This window comes from Triticum urartu, chromosome 4A (assembly GCF_056163025.1).
Source record: "Triticum urartu cultivar PI428250 chromosome 4A, HENAU_Tu73, whole genome shotgun sequence".
Taxonomy (NCBI): domain Eukaryota; kingdom Viridiplantae; phylum Streptophyta; class Magnoliopsida; order Poales; family Poaceae; genus Triticum; species Triticum urartu.
In genome coordinates, this window is record NC_141876.1 from 526,261,026 (window position 1) to 526,281,228 (window position 20,203).

General features: G+C 43.7%; 2 protein-coding genes across 4 annotated transcripts; both read right to left on the reverse strand.

Moving 5' to 3' along the window:
- Nucleotides 1-1,155: 1,155 nt before the first annotated feature.
- On the reverse strand, nucleotides 1,156-6,341 carry LOC125552426 (putative inactive purple acid phosphatase 1). The gene is made up of 13 exons (XM_048715978.2): nucleotides 6,204-6,341; nucleotides 5,231-5,418; nucleotides 4,918-5,009; nucleotides 4,696-4,762; nucleotides 4,484-4,606; nucleotides 4,067-4,159; nucleotides 3,580-3,709; nucleotides 3,289-3,370; nucleotides 3,045-3,177; nucleotides 2,378-2,583; nucleotides 2,153-2,278; nucleotides 1,705-2,014; nucleotides 1,156-1,611 (listed from the first exon to the last, which is right to left on the reverse strand). The coding sequence occupies exons 2-13, from the start codon at nucleotides 5,414-5,416 to the stop codon at nucleotides 1,306-1,308; spliced, it is 1,854 nt and encodes a 617-aa protein (XP_048571935.1). The 5' UTR covers nucleotides 5,417-5,418; nucleotides 6,204-6,341; the 3' UTR covers nucleotides 1,156-1,305.
- RIK (RS2-interacting KH protein) lies at nucleotides 6,030-14,745 on the reverse strand. Of its 3 annotated transcripts, XM_087518763.1 has the most exons (13): nucleotides 14,523-14,743; nucleotides 14,112-14,328; nucleotides 13,911-14,009; nucleotides 13,773-13,807; nucleotides 13,617-13,692; nucleotides 12,757-12,885; nucleotides 9,671-9,754; nucleotides 9,374-9,467; nucleotides 9,183-9,300; nucleotides 8,391-8,850; nucleotides 7,563-7,598; nucleotides 6,467-6,857; nucleotides 6,030-6,378 (listed from the first exon to the last, which is right to left on the reverse strand). In XM_087518763.1, exons 1-13 carry the CDS (start codon nucleotides 14,579-14,581, stop codon nucleotides 6,323-6,325), a joined length of 1,854 nt encoding a protein of 617 aa, XP_087374889.1. In that variant the 5' UTR covers nucleotides 14,582-14,743; the 3' UTR covers nucleotides 6,030-6,322. The 3 variants fall into 3 exon arrangements, with proteins under 3 accessions (XP_087374889.1, XP_048571936.1, XP_048571937.1); XM_048715979.2 differs by lacking the exon at nucleotides 7,563-7,598 and having other exon boundaries at nucleotides 14,523-14,741; XM_048715980.2 differs by lacking the exons at nucleotides 6,030-6,378; nucleotides 6,467-6,857 and having other exon boundaries at nucleotides 7,400-7,598; nucleotides 14,523-14,745.
- Nucleotides 14,746-20,203: the final 5,458 nt, after the last annotated feature.

Sequence of the window (20,203 nt, forward strand, 5' to 3'; positions counted from 1 at the left end):
AACATGTTTTCTTTCTTTTTCCTGCGAGAAACACATATTTGCTCTCGCGAGTTGTGCCTCTCAGAAAAAGGGGAAAATGTTTTGGCAACCACGAGAGGCACATATTTACTTCTCGTCAAGGTACAGATTTTGATTACGTGAGTTGTGCCTCTCGGAGAAAGGAGAAAAGAGTTTTTTCGTTTTTTGTTTTTTCCGCGAGAGGCGGAGTTGTGCCTCTTGAAAATAAGGAAAAAAATGTATGTGTGTGTGTTCTTCGCGAAAGACACGGATTTATTTCAACTATGCCTCTCGAAAAAGAAAAAAACACATTTTTTTTCTTTCGCGCGAGACACGGATTTCCTTCTCGTGAAGGCGCACTATATGTGCATCATTTGTCTCATCTGAAGAGGTGGGAGTAACCTTTGCAAAAAGTACACCATAATTAGTTAGTTATTTCGGGTTGATACATAAATGCACCCCGAGCGCTGGCACACTCTCAATGGGCTGGCCCATTTCCGGCTTTTCTTATGTCTTTTCCCTTCTCGTGAAGGCGCACTATATGTGCATCATTTGTCCCAATCTGAAGAGGTGGGAGTAACCTTTGCAAAAAGTACACCATAATTAGTTAGTTATTTTGGGTTGATACATAAATGCACCCCGAGCGCTGGCACACTCTCAATGGGCTGGCCCATTTCCGGCTTTTCTTATGTCTTTTCCCACCGGTGTTCGTATGGTCTAGAACTTTCCATGGAGAATTATACTGTGTCTTTTCTTTGTTGATTTTACAGGATTTTATTCTTATTCCATTTTTATAATGTTGAATTTTTTTGGAATCCGAGGAAAATTAACAAATCCGTGAAACATTTATGAAATATGGGAGTATTTTTCAAATTTGTGAACATGTTTTAAATTCGGAAACCTTTTTGAAAATTCACCAATGCTCTAGTTGGGAACATTTTTATAGTTCAGGAACGTTTTTAAAATTAATGAACGTGTTTTGAAACTTGGAACTTTTTTTAAATCCACGAACATTGTTTTGTATGATGGAATGTGTTTAATGTTTTCTTTAATCAGGGATATGAAAACATGTCAAAAAAAAATTAATTCATGAACACTTTTATTTTAGTTCATTTTTAATAAGGGATTTTTTTTAAATATGGAAACACTTCAAGAAAATATCGAAACTCGAAACGCCTCTGCATGGGTTTCTCAGTCATCTATGAACTGAACACTGCATATCTATCCAAGTATCATCACGAGAACAAAATTGCATCCATCGATCCAACAACAACAACAGAGCCGAGCCGCAGCGAAAAGAGCGGCGCTCTAGGACGCCATGGTGGTGCTGGCGCAGTTGTCGACGCCGCAGGCAAGGACGTCGCGGTAGTCGCGCGAGACGGTGAAGCTGTCGCGCACGCTGCCGTCCCTGCTCCGCTTGTACTCCATGAGCAGCGTCGTGTGGTTGAAGGCCGTCAGCTTGGCGAACCCGTAGTCCAGGTCCTGCGCGTGGCTCCACCGCGCCCGCTCCGCCGTGTACTCCGCCAGGCTCGCCCCGCCGCCGCCCACCACCACGTGCGTCGTCGCCGTGAACGCGCCGCTGTACCGGTCCGACCCCTTGGCCACGCACACGTTCTGCATTCTCACAAAGACCCCTGCCGTGAGCTAGCGTGAGGACACCACGGCCACAGCCATGGACAGAGGCAGAGGCAGGGGCTAGCTGCGTACCTCGTAGACTGGGCACGTTCGCTCGTAGCCGTGGACGTGGCCGTACATGGCGATGTCGACCCTGTACTTCTGCCAGAGGAGCTGGAGGCTCTCCCTCCCCATGGGCTCCTCCGTCGTCCCTTCGGCGCCGTAGAAGGTGGCCGACGAGTAGCCCAGGACGCGGTGGGCGAGGAAGATGAGCCACGGCTGCTTCTGCCGGTCCACGGACGACAAGCAGTGCTCGATGAACTTGTACTGCTCGGTGCCTGGCCGCCAGTCCAGCTCCGTGTTGGCTACGCAGAACCGGAACATCCCGTAGTCCGTCGAGTACCTACACAGAAGGTCGAAGGAAGGATCGATGATCATGAGTGCTGACTGTATGAGAAGAGATTCAAATGTGATTGGAGACATGTTCAGGTTTCATGTCATATCCTGAACAAATTCAGAAAGGAAGGAAATGCCAGCCTACCAGAACTGCTCACGGTTCTCTGCTGGCACATAGAACATGTTCTGAGCTGGCACGCCGCATTCACCGCCCGAGTCCAGAGTCCCATAAAAGGATCCTGATCCAGGCCAGTCTCTTTCGTGGTTACCGCTGCAAATGACAAATCATCAATATCATCAGAGAAGAACAGAGCCTACTTTGCTCCATCTTGTGTTTACCCCATTTTCTATTGTCACTAAGTTGGAGTACCTTGCCACCATGTAAGGTACTGTAGAAGCAATGGGTTCAACCTGTGCAGTGAACTGATCCCACTGTGACAGATAACCACTGGCGTAGCAGATGTCTCCGATATGCATCACCATATCGATATTCTTCAAGTCCTTAACTAGCTGGTAAGTTGTGTTGATTGAACCACGCTCAAAGTCATTGTATTCGTTTGAGCCATCAATCTCGGCCTGAGCAAAGAGTTCAATTGCCAGTTTTGAAGCCAGGCAGAAAAAATAAGCTCGTCTATTTCCTCCTAACAAATTTCTCTTGTATTTTACGAAAAGTAGAACACAATTAATGTTCTTATTTTACTTTTTAGTACTTGTTACTTTAACTCAACATGGTAAAACTTAAGAAAACAGGTTTTTGCTAAGCCTAACTGAAAGTACAGCATGGATGCTGTGACAAAAAGGATTGGTACTCTTAACAACAATAAAACGCACATTCTTTCGTTATATACTTATATATTCATAGTTCAACTCGAGTGCAGATAAGACGGACCAGAAATCAACATATGCTAAAATGGCTTCTGCCATGAAATACTTCCATAGGCTAATCAGTAATCTAATAATTCTGCCCCATGCTCTTACAGCTTTTAATTTATTTTAAAATCGCAGAAATCATACTGGTGAAGTGGCACAGAACTCACCTTGCCCAAATCTCCAAATATGACAACACGTTGCAAAGAATCCTCCCCAGGATAGGGAGGTGCTTTGAAGCTATTCTGACGTCCCCAAACAATTTGACCATTGAATAGCCGATGGCCAATCCTGTACGTGTACCTGAAATTTGCACTCGCCTATAAATCTCCGAGGTGCTTGCACTTGTACAATTGAATAGCTAATACTAGGAGCACATGTGCAAATAGACCAAGCTTATGAACACTAATTTACTTAAGATTAGGCCATAGGTCCTTGAGGAAGCTTGTATGTATGAAACCAGGATCGCGCCATCCAACTGTCCTAGCAGGTGGGCCTGTTGTAAAATCATAATAAAACACTATGTCATATGCCTTATGGGCTTAATCAGAAGGTACGTGTTAATCGTGCTTCATTCAGAACTCTGCCATGCTATATACAATAAGAACTGTTCGGCAATTATAATCTTCTTTCAATACAATTTTCTGTTTTGTTTCAGACCTTATAAAGATGTTAGTTCCGTTATACATGGTAAGAGTTACTGACCACACATAGTGTCGCGACTGAACGTAAGGGTGCCTGCAGGAGAAAGGATTTGGATTTGCCCTTGTATGCCCCATTCAACAAACGGTGTAGCCTCCTTCGTACTATATCCACTTGTCCATGTCACTGTCATCTAGCATCAAGTCATTTAACATCAATCAAGAAACTCTGAAAATATGGTACAGTATAATTTACAGAAGCGCTAGGAACATATTTCTTCAAGAAACTTTGAAGACAAAGAACAATTCTGAACATAAAACCTACAAGTACTACCCTAAATGAGAACTATCTGAAAGACATTAAATTCCTGTTTCAGTCGCTCTGAAATTCCAGCTCCTTTGTGTATAGCTTTTGTTACAGAAACGGTGAAAGTAATAAGCTAGATTTCTCATCTATTTGCATTTGGTGTTTTTTTCCTCCTTATGTCACAATATACAATGTTCAGTTTATACCCATTCATTAATGAAATATTTAAGGAAATGGTACTTACTTCATCCCAGGACTTTCCTTGTGCCAAGCGTGGGTACACAGGAGCCTTCGGGTTTGCGAAAGTTATGCTATTTGAACGTGTGATAAGCTTCGGCTGTTATATTATATAGAAAAGATGCAAGTAGCCATGTTAGAGCAAGCACTATTTAAAAGTCACGGCACTAATAAAAAATGAGAAGGCTAAAATAAATATTACTCCAGTGTATCTCAGCTGAAACGGCATTAACTGTCATGGTCTAAGAAAAGAAAAACAGCATTGGCTATCAATCTACCATGCACAAAATCAGAGTGATCACTCTTCAACTCTTTCCCCCAGAAAAAAAAAATGAACGATGTTCAGTTCCAACTTCCAACACCCTGTGGTTCAGCGTAGTGAGCTGAGCTCCGATATGAACAAACAAGGAGCATTCGTACTTACATTTGAGAGTCCTCCAGAAAACAATGCGAATGATATATCACTCCTCTGATTAATTATCTGAAGCCTCAAGGACCCCTTTCCGGTCTTCGCATAGTCGGACGTCGTATAGTTTGCATATTGGAACTGCCAAAGATGATACCTCATTATTCAGCATATGTTAAAAATGTTCCGAGGTCACACACGGAGGAAGAATCGCGGAGAATGACACCAACCTTAATAGGAGCCGTGCACAAAAGAGGGGCCTCGACCCATTGGTTCTCCGACGGGCAAATGGAGTCACTGATAAATACAGCAAAACGAATCTGTGAGTAAGCCAGTGTCCAATCCATCAAACTTTTCTGCTCTCTTAATGAAGCCCTTCAATTCAGCAACGAGAAGCGGAGAAGAATAAACTGTCACACAAGGGCAAATCATGGTCAAGGTGTGCATCTTACCTGAAATTAGCAGGGGAAAAGACCCCAATCCAGTCATCCTTGGATGGCTTGGGGTTGTTAAATCCGATGGTCACCCATTCTTGGTCCTGCCCCTGTAACAAATGTGGTGCAGCCGATTAATCTGACAGTGTATCGACTGCTTCAGTCAAATGTGACCCTTTGGTTCTCTATCTATCAGCAGCTACAGTCGTACTGGTACTGATACTGATTGACCAAATTTAATTCTAGATGGGACCAAAATGCTCAAGCTCTGGACCTCATGCGCATGGTGCTCGCGGGGCGGGAAGAAGGAACGATGGTGGGGAAAGCTCACCTGCAGGCCGAGGAGCAGCGGCGAGACGTCGACGGAGGCGCCCGGATGGATCGCCAAGGTGGCCCGGTGGATGCCGATCTTCGACAGCGGCTGCTCGCCGCCGGCAGCGGCCAACACGGCGGCGCTGAAGGCGGCCAGCAGATGCACCAGCGCCGCCACCATCGTCGTTCCCGGCGGCGACTTCATCCCTAGAGCTCACAGACCACAGCAGCACACTATAAATATATATACTGATGATACTAATAGGGGAAGGGAGTCAATAGTTTTATGGAGCAGAATATCAGCAGATGGCCCGAGGAACGAGTGACGTCTAAGCTAAGCCATAGACAAAAGAAAGTTCAGACGTTCACAAAAGGAAGAAGAGAGGTAAAGATGAGAACAACGCTCAGGTGCCGTGCCATGTGTTCAGGGTCGCGTAAAACTTTCTTTATCCGTCTTGGAACTGAACTGTTTCGTGTCGTACCAAACTCGTATTCCAAACGGCAAACAGAGGCTTTATGCAGCTGTAAGGCCGCCGTCGTGTGTGAATAGATTATATTATACTCCCTCCGTTTCAAAATAGATGACTTTACTACAAAGTTGAGTCATCTATTTTGAAACGGAGGGAGTATTTGATTGTACACAGTTTATAAAAAGGTATTTCCTTCGTTCCGAATTACTTGTCTTAGATTTGTCTAGATACGGATGTATCTAGCACTAAAATGAGTCTAGATACATCCGTATCTAGACAAATCCAAGACAAATAATTTAGAACGGAGGGAGTAGTACAATGCTAACAGCACCTAAACACATATAAACATATCGAAAGAATACTCAAGGAACCATGCTCATTACTGACTGCACTTCAGATGGGAAAATCACGTGTATCCAGATCAGGGGTATCTGCTGACCTGATAACACTGATACAAAATGACAAGCTCAACGACTTGTTGCGTTGAGAAAATGCATCAGGACAGGTAATTAAGCTGTCTACCTGCATTTCCAATTCACCGCACTAGTGTTACCCACAGTACAGTTACATTACACGCTCATTCTCGCACAGACCAAAACGGCTTCTGCCCTGAACTGGGAGCTGTATTCCCTCCAGGCACGCTAGTCGTCGTCCTCTTCATCATCATCCCCGTAGTCCATAAGCTTCAGCAGAGTATCTGAAAATGGATGCAGAGATAATATAAGCTTACAGAAGTTAGATTAGCTCTATATACAAAAGGTTATATCATGGTTCTCCTCTATTACCGGAAACAGATGCACTGCTTGGCTTTTCCTCTTTAGGCTCCTTCGGAGGTGGTGCAGCAGAACTCGATCTCGGAGGCGCCAGCAGCTCCTTTACAGCTGAATGCCTGTTCTCATTTCTTAACACTTCATTTGAAGGGAACTTAGGTGGTGGCGGAGGCATGCTCCTGGGCGGTGGCGGTGGCATGCTATTGGGATATGGCAGTGACATGTTCTTGGGTGGTGGTGGTGGCGGCATGCTAGTGTATACAGATGGATGAGATGGATGTGGATCTTGTGGAAGTATCCTATTTGATCCAGGCTGAACTTTCATTGTAGCTGCAACCGATGAACTGTTCATTTTACCTAGATCATCTAAACCTGTCTTAACAAATTTGGACCCCTGTTGTGAGTTCTGGAAACATGAAACAAAAACACTTTCCCATCAAATTCCTTTGCATTGAATTAAATTAAAGCATATTAATGGTAAAATGCAAAAGAAGGATGAAATCAGCAACTACTGTCCACAAACAGCACCACCAGTGCATAAATACATGAATTATATCGAATTGCAGTACAGGTAAACATGACATATGGAAAACCATTAATCATGCCGACTTAGCAAGTTGGGAACGGCAATGTTTGTACAACTAAGAAAATAAGGAAAGCTTCCCTATAAGTGTCTAATAAAGCCATTTCGTTCTAAACAAAAAATAGTAAAATTTGTACTAGTTATTATATACTGTGACTAAGCGAGCAAGTTTTCTAAATGCAGAACTGTAGGCATTTTCTCAGAGGAATAAAGTGGGGCTTAACCAGATTAATACCAATACCTATTAAGAAAACTGTATCAGCCAAGAATGCCATATTGCTAGCGATGTTAATAGTCATTTGCTGAAGCGTATGGTAGCAATGTTAATTGTCATTTAATGAAGTCTGCATGCTGGCAGCAACAGATTGAAAACAAGGGTACTTTGCATTAGCAACAAGAAAATAGAAGTAATCATCCAATTACAAGCAGAATAACCCTGCATATCTTATCAGCAAAACACCATCGCGATTGCAAACTCCAACTTGGAATAAACCCTGTAGGAAAAAAGAACACATATAGATCTATTACCACCCTGCGAGCTTCAGACATGGTCAGAGAAAATACCTGGAATGAAATTATATGTTAGAAGCAGATAAGACGGTCCAAAAAAATGAATATGTGAATCTGGCAGTCATCAACTTACAAGTTACAATAGTTTTTAGCTATATGAAATGTAAAGTTCCCCTACATTGCAGGAACTGAAATTGCTTAATGAAAAAGCAAATTTCACAAATCTATTTGTGTGGTCCTTTTCCAGTTTAAAACAAGACAAATATAACATGAAGTGCTATTGTTATTTTCAAAGTTTTCAAACTATTCAAGTGTGGTCAGTGTTATCAGATACAATATCCTATGGCAAACTGCAGAACATTGCTATTTTGCACCAGAAACTCCTTAATAATCAAAAGTGTGTCTCTAGTTTAAACTCTGTAGGTGCTACAATGTTAACATCACTTTCTTAATATAACATGCTGAAATCACATTTAAGATTAGGATGATGCAAAGATTTGATAAAGATTTCATAAAATCAAGATATACAACAAACAAAATTCATACGGGTTCTCCACTAGCAATATTTGCCTTGAATTCGTGTAGATAAGACATCAGATAGTGATCTTATCAAAGATGGCACAAGGTAAGCTGGAAAAGGTGAGCCACTGAGAACAGTTCAACTAGGGTGGTAATGTGGGGATAGACATGGAGAGGAAGGGGGCGAGCAGTGGGGGTGAATGATGGATGGGGAATTTTTCTGAGGGGTAGACTGAAGGCTGCAAGAGATTGGCTTGGGAAGAGTGTAGCTGTGATCAAATATCAAGTCCAAGATGTAGCAGTTGAATTAGTTCAAATAATCCGCACCTGAAGATCTGCTGTTGGCAGTTCCTGGAATTTCCTCCTCTGTGAGCGTTTATCTGCCTCCAACTTTGTACTTGTGTTCACACTTGTCGTCATGCTTGTTGATGTGGATGCCACTGGAATAACCTGAGTTGTCGAAGATGAAGCATGCTTGAGTGTTAATGCCACCTGCTGCAATGGAGTTGCCTGGGGATAGATGTCTCCATAGCCATTGTAAAAAGCCCCATGATTTGCTGCTTGACTAGGATAGATCAGGTTACTGGGTGGGAGAATCCCGGAATAAGTTGGCGCCCCAGATTGAAGTGTCACTGAAGGGGCAGCTATGGGAGAAGTAACTCCAGTAGGGGCAAAGGAATGTGATGCTCCAGTTGACACACACATGTCTGATGTTCCCGAGGTGTGCACACCAGTCAACAGTTGCTGAGGAGGTGGAACAGCACCATATACTTTTGAAGAAGAAATTCTGTCATACAAAAAACATAGTGAGAATATATGCCAAGACATTTCTAATTTCTTGCTTCGCTGATGTGGTAAGCTAGATACTGTGTTAACTGGTACAAGTACATTAATAGTCATATTCTTACAGTATTCCAAAGGATAAACTAACAGAATCACAAGTGAGTTAGTCATTAATCATAGCATATAAGTACAGTAAAGTATGAATATTATTGCATTATGCTAGTCAGCAAATCGATCCCATTGGTTTGGTAGAAATAGAATGCAAAATTGTTCTGATGTAGCCAGAGAAACAAATAAAACTATTAAGGGGATTAAACCTGGTCAAAATATACAGACCTGGAAGCGCCAAGTTCCGCTGCTATTGTATCTAGAAGGTTTTCTGCTAAAACCTTTGCAGCTTCTAGGCTCTTCAAATGCACACCTGATAGGTGTATGTGCAGAGGTTGCTGTGATGCTGCAATAGACATTACGAGATAAATACAGGCTTGCAAGATACAAATTTCCAGAAGCTACTACAAATCACCAACCTTCAGCATGACAATTGCCAAGGTTCCCTGAATCTTTTCCTCTTAGTACAACAGTGACCCCTGTTTCATTCATAATGTGATTTATGTACTGATCCTGCATAAACAAATCAGAAGCACCAGCAGAACAAGAACAGTTTTTCCCATCCAGATTGGGATGTCAGAGAAAGCATTCACAATTAGTTCTTTTTTCAACAAAGAGGAAATAAAACAAGACTATTGACAAATAAAAGAGGAGGGATATCAAGAATAACATGATTAAATTTAACCAGTGTCGCTTATCGTTTTCCAAGAACATACATTTGGTCCACGGATGCGAGCTGCAACGTTCAATGATGGATCTGCGTCAAAACCCAAAAAGATTGAGGCGCTAAAAGGAACAGCCTGTGAAATAAGAAGGAAGGTGTTAATCTAGTAAGGAAAATTTTATTACATAGTAATACCATAACTATTTTACAGCTGATTCTCGCCTCCAAAAAAGAAGGGAAGACTTGAACTGTGCCATGAAAAGATCCTAAATCTAGGACAGTGCTATGGGAAGGTTCTGGTCTGTTAGTTGTAAAGGTTAGGGATCTGATCCTAACCTAAGCCTTTAATACATCAAATTTTTCGGGTGCTTCAGAATCATGGATGGGATAAATGTATGAAGTCATCCATGAAAGTGACAAAGCGTCGAATCCATCCGCATATTTCACGGGAAAAGTACCACAGATGTCATTGTGAAACAACAACAACAACAAAGCCTTTAGTCCCAAACAAGTTGGGGTAGGCTAGAGGTGAAACCCATAAGATCTCGCAACCAACTCATGGCTCTAGCACATGGATAGCAAGCTTCCACGCACCCCTGTCCATAGCTAGCTCTTTGGTGATACTCCAATCCTTCAGGTCTCTCTTAACGGACTCCTCCCATGTCAAATTCGGTCTACCCCGCCCTCTCTTGACATTCTCCGCACGCTTTAGCCGTCCACTATGCACCGGAGCTTCTGGAGGCCTGCGCTGAATATGCCCAAACCATCTCAGACGATGTTGGACAAGCTTCTCTTCAATTGGTGCTACCCCAACTCTATCTCGTATATCATCATTCCGGACTCGATCCTTCCTCGTGTGGCCACACATCCATCTCAACATACGCATCTCCGCCACACCTAACTGTTGAACATGTCGCCTTTTAGTCAGCCAACACTCAGCGCCATACAACATTGCGGGTCGAACCGCCGTCCTGTAGAACTTGCCTTTTAGCTTTTGTGGCACTCTCTTGTCACAGAGAATGCCAGAAGCTTGGCGCCACTTCATCCATCCGGCTTTGATTCGATGGTTCACATCTTCATCAATACCCCCATCCTCCTGCAGCATTGACCCCAAATACCGAAAGGTGTCCTTCTGAGGTACCACCTGGCCATCAAGGCTAACCTCCTCCTCACACCTAGCAGTACTGAAACCGCACATCATGTACTCGGTTTTAGTTCTACTAAGCCTAAACCCTTTCGATTCCAAGGTTTGTCTCCATAACTCTAACTTCCTATTTACCCCCGTCCGACTATCGTCAACTAGCACCACATCATCCGCAAAGAGCATACACCATGGGATATCTCCTTGTATATCCCTTGTGACCTCATCCATCACCAATGCAAAAAGATAAGGGCTCAAAGCTGACCCCTGATGCAGTCCTATCTTAATCGGGAAGTCATCAGTGTCGACATCACTTGTTCGAACACTTGTCACAACATTATCGTACATGTCCTTGATGAGGGTAATGTACTTTGCTGGGACTTTGTGTTTCTCCAAGGCCCACCACATGACATTCCGCGGTATCTTATCATAGGCCTTCTCCAAGTCAATGAACACCATATGCAAGTCCTTTTGCTCCCTATATCTCTCCATAAGTTGTCGTACCAAGAAAATGGCTTCCATGGTCGACCTCCCAGGCATGAAACCAAACTGATTTTTGGTCACGCTTGTCATTCTTCTTAAGCGGTGCTCAATGACTCTCTCCCATAGCTTCATTGTATGGCTCATCAGCTTAATTCCACGGTAATTAGTACAATTCTAAACATCCCCCTTGTTCTTGAAGATTGGTACTAATATACTCCTTCTCCATTCTTCTGGCATCTTGTTTGCCCGAAAAATGAGGTTGAAAAGCTTGGTTAGCCATACTATCGCTATGTCCCCGAGACCTTTCCACACCTCAATGGGGATACAATCAGGGCCCATCGCCTTGCCTCCTTTCATCCTTTTTAAAGCCTCCTTGACCTCAGACTCTTGGATTCGCCGCACAAAACGCATGCTGGTCTCATCAAAGGAGTCGTCCAGTTCAATGGTAGAACTCTCATTCTCCCCATTGAACAGCTTGTCGAAGTACTCCCGCCATCTATGCTTAATCTCCTCGTCCTTCACCAAGAGTTGGCCTGCTCCGTCCTTGATGCATTTGACTTGGCCAATATCCCTCGTCTTCCTCTCTCGGATCTTGGCCATCTTATAGATGTCCCTTTCACCTTCCTTCATGCCTAACCGTTGGTAGAGGTCCTCATATGCCCGACCCCTTGCTTCACCAACAGCTCGCTTTGCGGCCTTCTTCGCCATCTTGTACTTCTCTATGTTGTCTGCACTCCTATCCAGGTATAGGCGTTTGAAGCAATCTTTCTTCTCTTTAATCGCCTTCTGGACATCATCAATTCAAAATGTCATTGTGAATTAATTCAAAATGTTTTGTGCTTCTAGTTGCTCCTTTCGCGATTGTTCTAACATATTTTCCCTTTATACAATCAATATACATTGGCTTGGAAGTCATAAAGTCTAATGAATGAAGAATTACTTAACGAGATTTCCATCCTCCCTCTCTGAATGTAACCTAAACAGCAGTGCCACAATTTCGATGAAGGATCAACGCTTTTCTTTATTTTATGGCTACCGTTATTATCACATATACTTTCACAGCTTATCAATTTTTTCTTGGTATTTTTTTCATTTGCACGATGCATCCTTTTCCAGCAAAAGGAGCCAATGAAAGGCCATAGAGCGATATTTCCCCAAATGATGCAATCTTTGTAAGTATTTAGCTGCATAACTTCTTAAGCTGTGTTTTCCTAATCAGAAGATCTATTATCGGCACATACCCGAAAAATCAACACTGGAAATGATTTACATACTTACATTTACTCAGCAAACATTGTAACAAGCATCATCCATATATCTGAGTATTTAATGTTATGCCAACACTTGCATTCTATCAATACAAATCGACATAAATGCGGACAAAGGATGAGTTCAGAAAATAATTAGACCGAGTACTAACAAATGCCGTAAATAACGCACGATGTACTGTTCTATTAGGTGTTTTCCGTCCACTAAATTATCAAGTTAAGCAGACTGAGATATGAAGGAGAGACCTGTCTGTTGCTCTGGATAGAAGGGAAATTGGCTGATGTGGCTTCTGGCATTTGGCCATGTTTCAAGATGTCCTCGATCATTGAGGCTGCAAGATCAACTGCTTTAATGCGCTCAGCGGTATCTTTTAGCTAAAGCGGGAAAAAGGTTAGTTTGTCATTATCTAACTCTAACTAGAAAGTAGTTAAAAAATGCTGCTATGTGTAAGCCATTGTAATTGTTTAGTTCTATAGTAACAGAAAAATATGATAATAACACTTATATAATGAATAGAGGAAGTCATTACACAGATAGAGTGTACTGTGCCAAGAACACAGGCATGTTCATCCCGCATCACCACAAGTTACAAAACTAGTATATTATCTTCAAATATTACCATTGGCACTACTACTGCTTCATGACAATTAACACGAAAAGACATATAATATGAGCGCCCTAACTAAGCAGAATTCAGACAGTTATGAACTTAAGTCCTGACCCTTGCAAAGCATTTACAGTTGAACAAATAACAGGCAATCTGAACTTGACAATTTCGAATTTCAAAATGATGGTAACCCATCAACATGTCCGTACTGAGTCCAATTTGACACAAAACAAAAAAAAAGACAATGACATAACAGAACGTGGAGAATAAATTACAAACTTGCAACAAGATTGAACAGATATTATATAGCCCCTCGAAACAGTGATTAATAGTATTGTATTGGACTGTAAAGGTTGCAACATGGTAATTTCTTCAGCTTCCAGAGAACTTTCCCACAGAAAGGTAGACTACGAAGCAGTTGAAGTTTACTCCAGGAATAACAGAAAATCAAAGAAGTGAAGTGGAACTTTAAGATATCATCGTGTGGGCATTATTTACCTGAGATCCTGCAGAGATATGTAGATAGAGTGGCTTCTCACCATCAGGCTGTCCATTAGGAGGATGGTATTTTCCCCTGGGCGGGTCAAATAAATATCAGAAAGGCATCGTCCCAAGTCAATAATGAGTGGACACCAATTGTGCATGTCAGGATACCTTGTAATGATGACAGTGCATGTGCATCGTTGAATCTGTTGAGTATCAAGCAAGCGGTTATTACCTTTATTGTCAAGAAACTGATTTTCACAGAAGAAGAACATCACAGTCACGATTGTTTCGTGGTTACTGATTTACCTCGTCCTGTGTTTGCCGCTTCGTGAGCTTATATCGCACAGATGGATCAGCGTCATTTATAACAACTTCTCGTGCTATAAGCTCATCCGGTAGTTTTGCCTGAGGCGACAAGAAACACTAGATAGTAAATATGTGTGCCCAGATAATACATAGACTAGATTGCTCATATGGGGACTGGGGACTGTATCATGGAAGACAGACCTGACTTAATTTCTGAATCGCAGCAGCAGCACTCTGAAGCACCGATGGAGCGAGCTGCGGCGGCAAAGCATAAGGGGCGGCAGGATACGCAGTAGTGCCAGGGAATTGAACGCCGGCCAGAGCTGCGACGTTCAACACGGGCAGTCCCGCAGCAGCAGCAGCAGCCGCAGCCGCGGCGACCAAGTCCTCTGCGGGCTGATCCCACTTCCTCTTCTTCCTGACAGGCAACCGCACACGTTTCAGCCCAGCCCTCACATCGCGCAACTATGGCCTCCGATGGAGAAATACGGGCGGCGCGAATTTTTTTGCGGCCGACGGTGGAAGGAGGGGAACAGCGCTAGGCGCCGAACGGATCTCCAGGGTTCGGGAGCTTCGGAAATCGGAGAAGTAGCGGGGACAAGAAGCTCATACCTCTGCTTGGTCGCGGTGGGGGGCTCGTCTGAGGCCCTGGAAATGCGCTCCTCCGTCATGGACGCTCGGTCGCCGGCGGGTGGCCTCGAGGTTGGGACGAGCCGGACGAGACGGGCGCGAGACGGCGGCGGTGATGGGGTGGATGCGTGCGGCCGACGAGATGACTGGATTGGGGAAAACCGACTTGGGCTGGGTAGGGCTGTACAGTAGCGGGCCCTATGGTTGGATGCGTGCGGCCGACGAGATGGCTGAATCTGGTTTGTACTGCTCTGGATTTGTCAACGAGTTTGGATTTTAAGTTTTCTTCGAAAAGATTCGCTTGATTTTTTTGTTAATCTCTCCTTTCATTCTTTTTCGCTACACTAGTTAATTGTTATATATTCTATTGATTCAATATCAATCGTGTTTACCTTATACTTTTAATTAGCCATTCTTCCTCCTCCAGCCACTATATCTGCCCCTCTGCTACCTCTTGAGCTTGCGTTGGTTTTCACCAAAAAGGAAGGGATGATGCAGCAGAGTAGCGTAAGTATTTTCCTCAGTTTTTGAGAACCAATGTATCAATCCAGTAGGAGCCCACGCTCAAGTCCCTCGTACCTGCACAAAGCGATACCTACTCGCAACCAACGCGATTAGGGGTTGTCAAGCCCTTTACGGTCACTTACGAGAGTGAGATCTGATAGATAGAATATTTTTGGTATTTTTGATATAAAGATGCAAAGTAAAAAGTAAAGGCAAAGTAAATAGCAAAACAATATAAAAGTGATGGAGATTGATATGATGAGAATAGACCCGAGGGCCATAGGTTTCACTAGTGGCTTCTCTCAAGAGCATAAGTATTCTACGGTGGGTGAACAAATTACTGTTGAGCAATTGATAGAATTGTGCATAATTATGAGAATATCTAGGCATGATCATGTATATAGGCATCACGTCCGTGACAAGTAGACCGAAACGATTCTGCATCTACTACTATTGCTCCACTCATCGACCGCTATCCAGCATGCATCTAGAGTATTAAGTTAAAAACAGAGTAACGCCTTAAGCAAGATGACGTGATGTAGAGGGATAAATTCATGCAATATGAAATAAACCCCATATTGTTATCCTCGATGGCAACAATACAATACGTGCCTTCTTGCCCCTTCTGTCACTGGGTAAGGACACCGCACGATTGAACCCAAAGCTAAACACTTCTCCCATGGCAAGAACTACCAATCTAGTTGGCAAAACCAAACGGATAATTCGAAGAGACTTGTAAAGATAACCAATCATACATAAAAGAATTCAGAGAAGATTCAAATATTATTCATAGATAGACTTGATCATAAACCCACAATTCATCGGTCTCAACAAACACACCGCAAAAAGAAGATTACATCGAATAGATCTCCACGAGAGAGGGAGAGAACTTTGTATTGAGATTCAAGGAGAGAGAAGAAGCCATCTAGCTACTAACTATGGACCCGAAGGTCTGAGGTAAACTACTCACACTTCATCGGAGAGGCTATGATGATATAGAAGCCCTCCGTGATGACGGACCTCTTCCGGCGGAGCTCCGGAACAGGCCCCAAGATGGGATCTCGTGGATACAGAAAGTTGCGGCGGTGGAATTAGGTTTTTGGCTCCTGTTCTGATCGTTTGAGGGCACGTGTGTATATATAGGAGGAAGAAGTATGCCGGAGGAGCAATGAGGGTCCCACGAGGCGGGGGGCGCGCCCTAGGGGGGCGCCCCCACCCTCGTGACCGCCTCTTTTGTTCCTTGGAGCAGGGTCCAAGTCTTCTGGATCACGTTCGGTGAGAAAATCATGTTCCCGAAGATTTTATTCCGTTTGGACTCCATTTGATATTCCGTTTCTTCGAAACACTGAGGCAAAAAACAGCAATTTTGGGCTGGACCTCCGGTTAATAGGTTAGTCCCAAAAATAATATAAAAGTGGAAAATAAAGCTCAATATAGTCCAAAACAGTAGATAATATAGCATGGAGCAATCAAAAATTATAGATTCCTGCTCGTCCTCGAGTAGGTAAATGATAAAAAGAGAATTTTTGATGCGGAGTGCTACTTGGCATAATTTCAATGCAAATCTTCCTAATTGTGGTATGAATATTTAGATTAGAAAGATTCAAGACAAAAGTTTATATTGACATAGAAAATAATAATACTTCAAGCATACTAACAAAGCAATTATGTATTCTCAAAATAACATGGTCAAAGAAAGTTATCCCTACAAAATCATATAGTCTGGCTATGCTTCATCTTCACCATACAAAGTATTTAAATCGTGCACAATCCCGATGACAAGCCAAGCAATTGTTTCATACTCTAACTTTCTCAAAACTTTTTCAATCTTCATGCAATACATGAGCGTGAGCCATGGACATAGCCCTATAGGTGGAATAGAATGATGGTTGTGGAGAAGACAAAAAGAAGAAGATGGTCTCACATCAACTAGGCATATCAACGGGCTATGGAGATGCCCATCAATAGATATCAATGTGAGTGAGTAGGGATTGCCATGCAACGGATGCACTATAGCTATAAATGTATGAAAGCTCAACAAAAAAACTAGTGGGTGTGCATCCAACTTGCTTGCTCATGAAGACCTAGGGCAATTTGAGGAAGCCCGTCGTTGGAATATACAAGCCAAGTTCTATAACGTAAAATTCCCACTAGTATATGGAAGTGACAACATATGAGACTCTCTGTTGGAGAACGTAGCAGAAAACAAAAATTTTCCTACGGTTTCACCAAGATCCATCTAGGAGTTCATCTAGCAACGAGTGATTAGATGCATCTACGTACCTTGTAGATCGCGAGCGGAAGCGTTCAAAGAACGGGGATGACGGAGTCGTACTCGACGTGATTCGAATCACCGAAGATCCTAGCACCGAACGGACGGCACCTCCGCGTTCAACACACGTACGGTCAGCGTAACGTCTCCTTCTTCTTGATCCAGCAAGGAGGAAGGAGAGGTTGAGGGAGATGGCTCCAGCAGCAGCACGACGGCGTGGTGGTGATGGAGCTGCAGTACTCCGGCAGGGCTTCGCCAAGCACTATGGAGGAGGAGGAGGTATTGGAGAGGGAGAGGGAGGCACCAAAGGCAAGAGGTAAGAAGTCCTCCATCTCCCCACTATATATAGGAGGGCCAAGGGGGGGCGCCGGCCCTAGGAGATCCAATCTCCTAGGGGGGTGCGGCCAAGGGGAGGAATCCCTCCTTCCCAAGGCACCTAGGAGGTGCCTTCCCCTCCTAGGACTCTTCCTCCTTGAAACCCTAGGCGCATGAGCCTCTAGGGGCTGGTGCCCTTGGCCCATGTAGGCCAAGGCGCACCCCCTACAGCCCATGTGGCCCCCCGGGACAGCTGGCCCCACCCGGTGGACCCTCGGGACCCTTCCGGTGGTCCCGGTACAATACCGGTGACCCCGAAACTTGTCCCGATGCTCGAAATAGCACTTCCTATATATAATTCTTTACCTCCGGACCATTCCGGAACTCCTCTGATGTCCGGGATCTCATCCGGGACTCCGAACAACATTCGGGTTACTGCATATACATATCCCTACAACCCTAGCGTCACCGAACCTTAAGTGTGTAGACCCTACGGATTCGGGAGACATGTAGACATGACCGAGATCGCTTTCCGGTCAATAACCAACAGCGGGATCTGGATACCCATGTTGGCTCCCACATGCTCCTCGATGATCTCATCGGATGAACCACGATGTCGAGGATTCAAGCAACCCCGTATACAATTCCCTTTGTCAATCGGTATGTTACTTGCCCGAGATCCGATCGTCGGTATCCCAATACCTCGTTCAATCTCGTTACCGGCAAGTCACTTTACTCGTACCGTAATGCATGATCCCGTGACCAGACACTTGGTCACTTTGAGCTTATTATGATGATGCATTACCGAGTGGGCCCGGTGATACCTCTCCGTCATGCGGAGTGACAAATCCCAGTCTTGATCCGTGTCAACCCAACAGACACTTTCGGAGATACCCGTAGTATACCTTTATAGTCACCCAGTTACGTTGTGACGTTTGGCACACCCAAAGCACTCCTACGGTATCCGGGAGTTACACGATCTCATGGTCTAAGGAAAAGATACTTGACATTGGAAAACTCTAGCAAACGAACTATACGATCTTGTGCTATGTTTAGGATTGGGTCTTGTCCATCACATCATTCTCCTAATGATGTGATCTCATTATCAATGACTTCCAATGTCCATAGTCAGGAAACCATGACTATCTGTTGATCAACGAGCTAGTCAACTAGAGGCTTACTAGGGACATGTTGGTGTCTATTATTCACACATGTATTACGATTTCCGGATAACACAATTATAGCATGAATAAAGACAATTATCATGAACAAGGAAATATAATAATAATGCTTTTATTATTGCCTCTAGGGCATATTTCCAACAGTCTCCCACTTGCACTAGAGTCAATAATCTAGTTACATTGTGATGAATCGAACACCCATGGAATTCTGGTGTTGATCATGTTTTGCTCTAGGGAGAGGTTTAGTCAACGGATCTGCTACATTCAGGTCCGTATGTACTTTACAAATATCTATGTCTCCATCTTGAACATTTTCACGAATGGAGTTGAAGCGACGCTTGATGTGCCTTGTCTTCTTGTGAAACCTGGGCTCCTTGGCAAGAGCAATAGCTCCAGTGTTGTCACAGAAGAGCTTGATCGGCCCCGACGCATTGGGTATGACTCCTAGGTCGGTGATGAACTCCTTCACCCAAATTGCTTCATGCGCTGCCTCCGAGGCTGCCATGTACTCCGCTTCACATGTAGATCCCGCCACGACGCTCTGCTTGCAACTGCACCAGCTTACTGCCCCACCATTCAAAATATACACGTATCCAGTTTGTGACTTAGAGTCATCCAGATCTGTGTCGAAGCTAGCGTCGACGTAACCCTTTACGACGAGCTCTTTGTCACCTCCATAAACAAGAAACATTTCCTTAGTCCTTTTGAGGTACTTCAGGATATTCTTGACCGCTGTCCAGTGTTCCTTACCGGGATTACTTCGGTACCTTCCTACCAAACTTACGGCAAGGTTTACATCAGGTTTGGTACACAGCATGGCATACATAATAGAACCTATGGTTGAGGCATAGGGGATGACACTCATCTCTTCTATATCTTCTGCCGTGGTCGGACATTGAGCTGAGCTCAATTTCACACCTTGCAACACAGGCAAGAACCCCTTCTTAGACTGATCCATATTGAACTTCTTCAGTATCTTATCAAGGTATGTGCTTTGTGAAAGACCTATGAGGCGTCTTGATCTATCTCTGTAGATCTTGATACCTAATATATAAGCAGCTTCTCCAAGGTCCTTCATTGAAAAACTCTTATTCAAGTAGGCCTTAATGCTGTCCAAGAGTTCTATATCATTTCCCATCAAAAGTATGTCATCTACATATAATATGAGAAATGCTACAGAGCTCCCACTCACTTTCTTGTAAACACAGGCTTCTCCATAAGTCTGTGTAAACCCAAACGCTTTGATCATCTCATCAAAGCGAATGTTCCAACTCCGAGATGCTTGCACTAGCCCATAAATCGAGCGTTGGAGCTTGCACACCTTGTCAGCATTCTTAGGATCGACAAAACCTTCCGGCTGCATCATATACAATTCTTCCTTAAGGAAACCA

What these genes read in the sequence shown, in the direction of transcription:
- LOC125552426 (XM_048715978.2), bottom strand. Translation starts at nt 5,416, where the DNA reads ATGAAGTCGCCGCCGGGAACGACGATGGTGGCGGCGCTGGTGCATCTG. An exon ending in GTACCTTACATGGTGGCAAG is followed by an intron (nt 2,279 to 2,377) that starts GTACTCCAACTT and finishes TGTCATTTGCAG; the next exon opens with CGGTAACCACGAAAGAGACT. An exon ending in GAACGTGCCCAGTCTACGAG is followed by an intron (nt 1,612 to 1,704) that starts GTACGCAGCTAG and finishes GTGAGAATGCAG; the next exon opens with AACGTGTGCGTGGCCAAGGG.
- RIK (XM_087518763.1), bottom strand. Translation starts at nt 14,581, where the DNA reads ATGACGGAGGAGCGCATTTCCAGGGCCTCAGACGAGCCCCCCACCGCG. An exon ending in TGCACTGTCATCATTACAAG is followed by an intron (nt 13,693 to 13,772) that starts GTATCCTGACAT and finishes TGACCCGCCCAG; the next exon opens with GGGAAAATACCATCCTCCTA. An exon ending in CTCGCATCCGTGGACCAAAT is followed by an intron (nt 9,468 to 9,670) that starts GTATGTTCTTGG and finishes TTGTTTATGCAG; the next exon opens with GATCAGTACATAAATCACAT.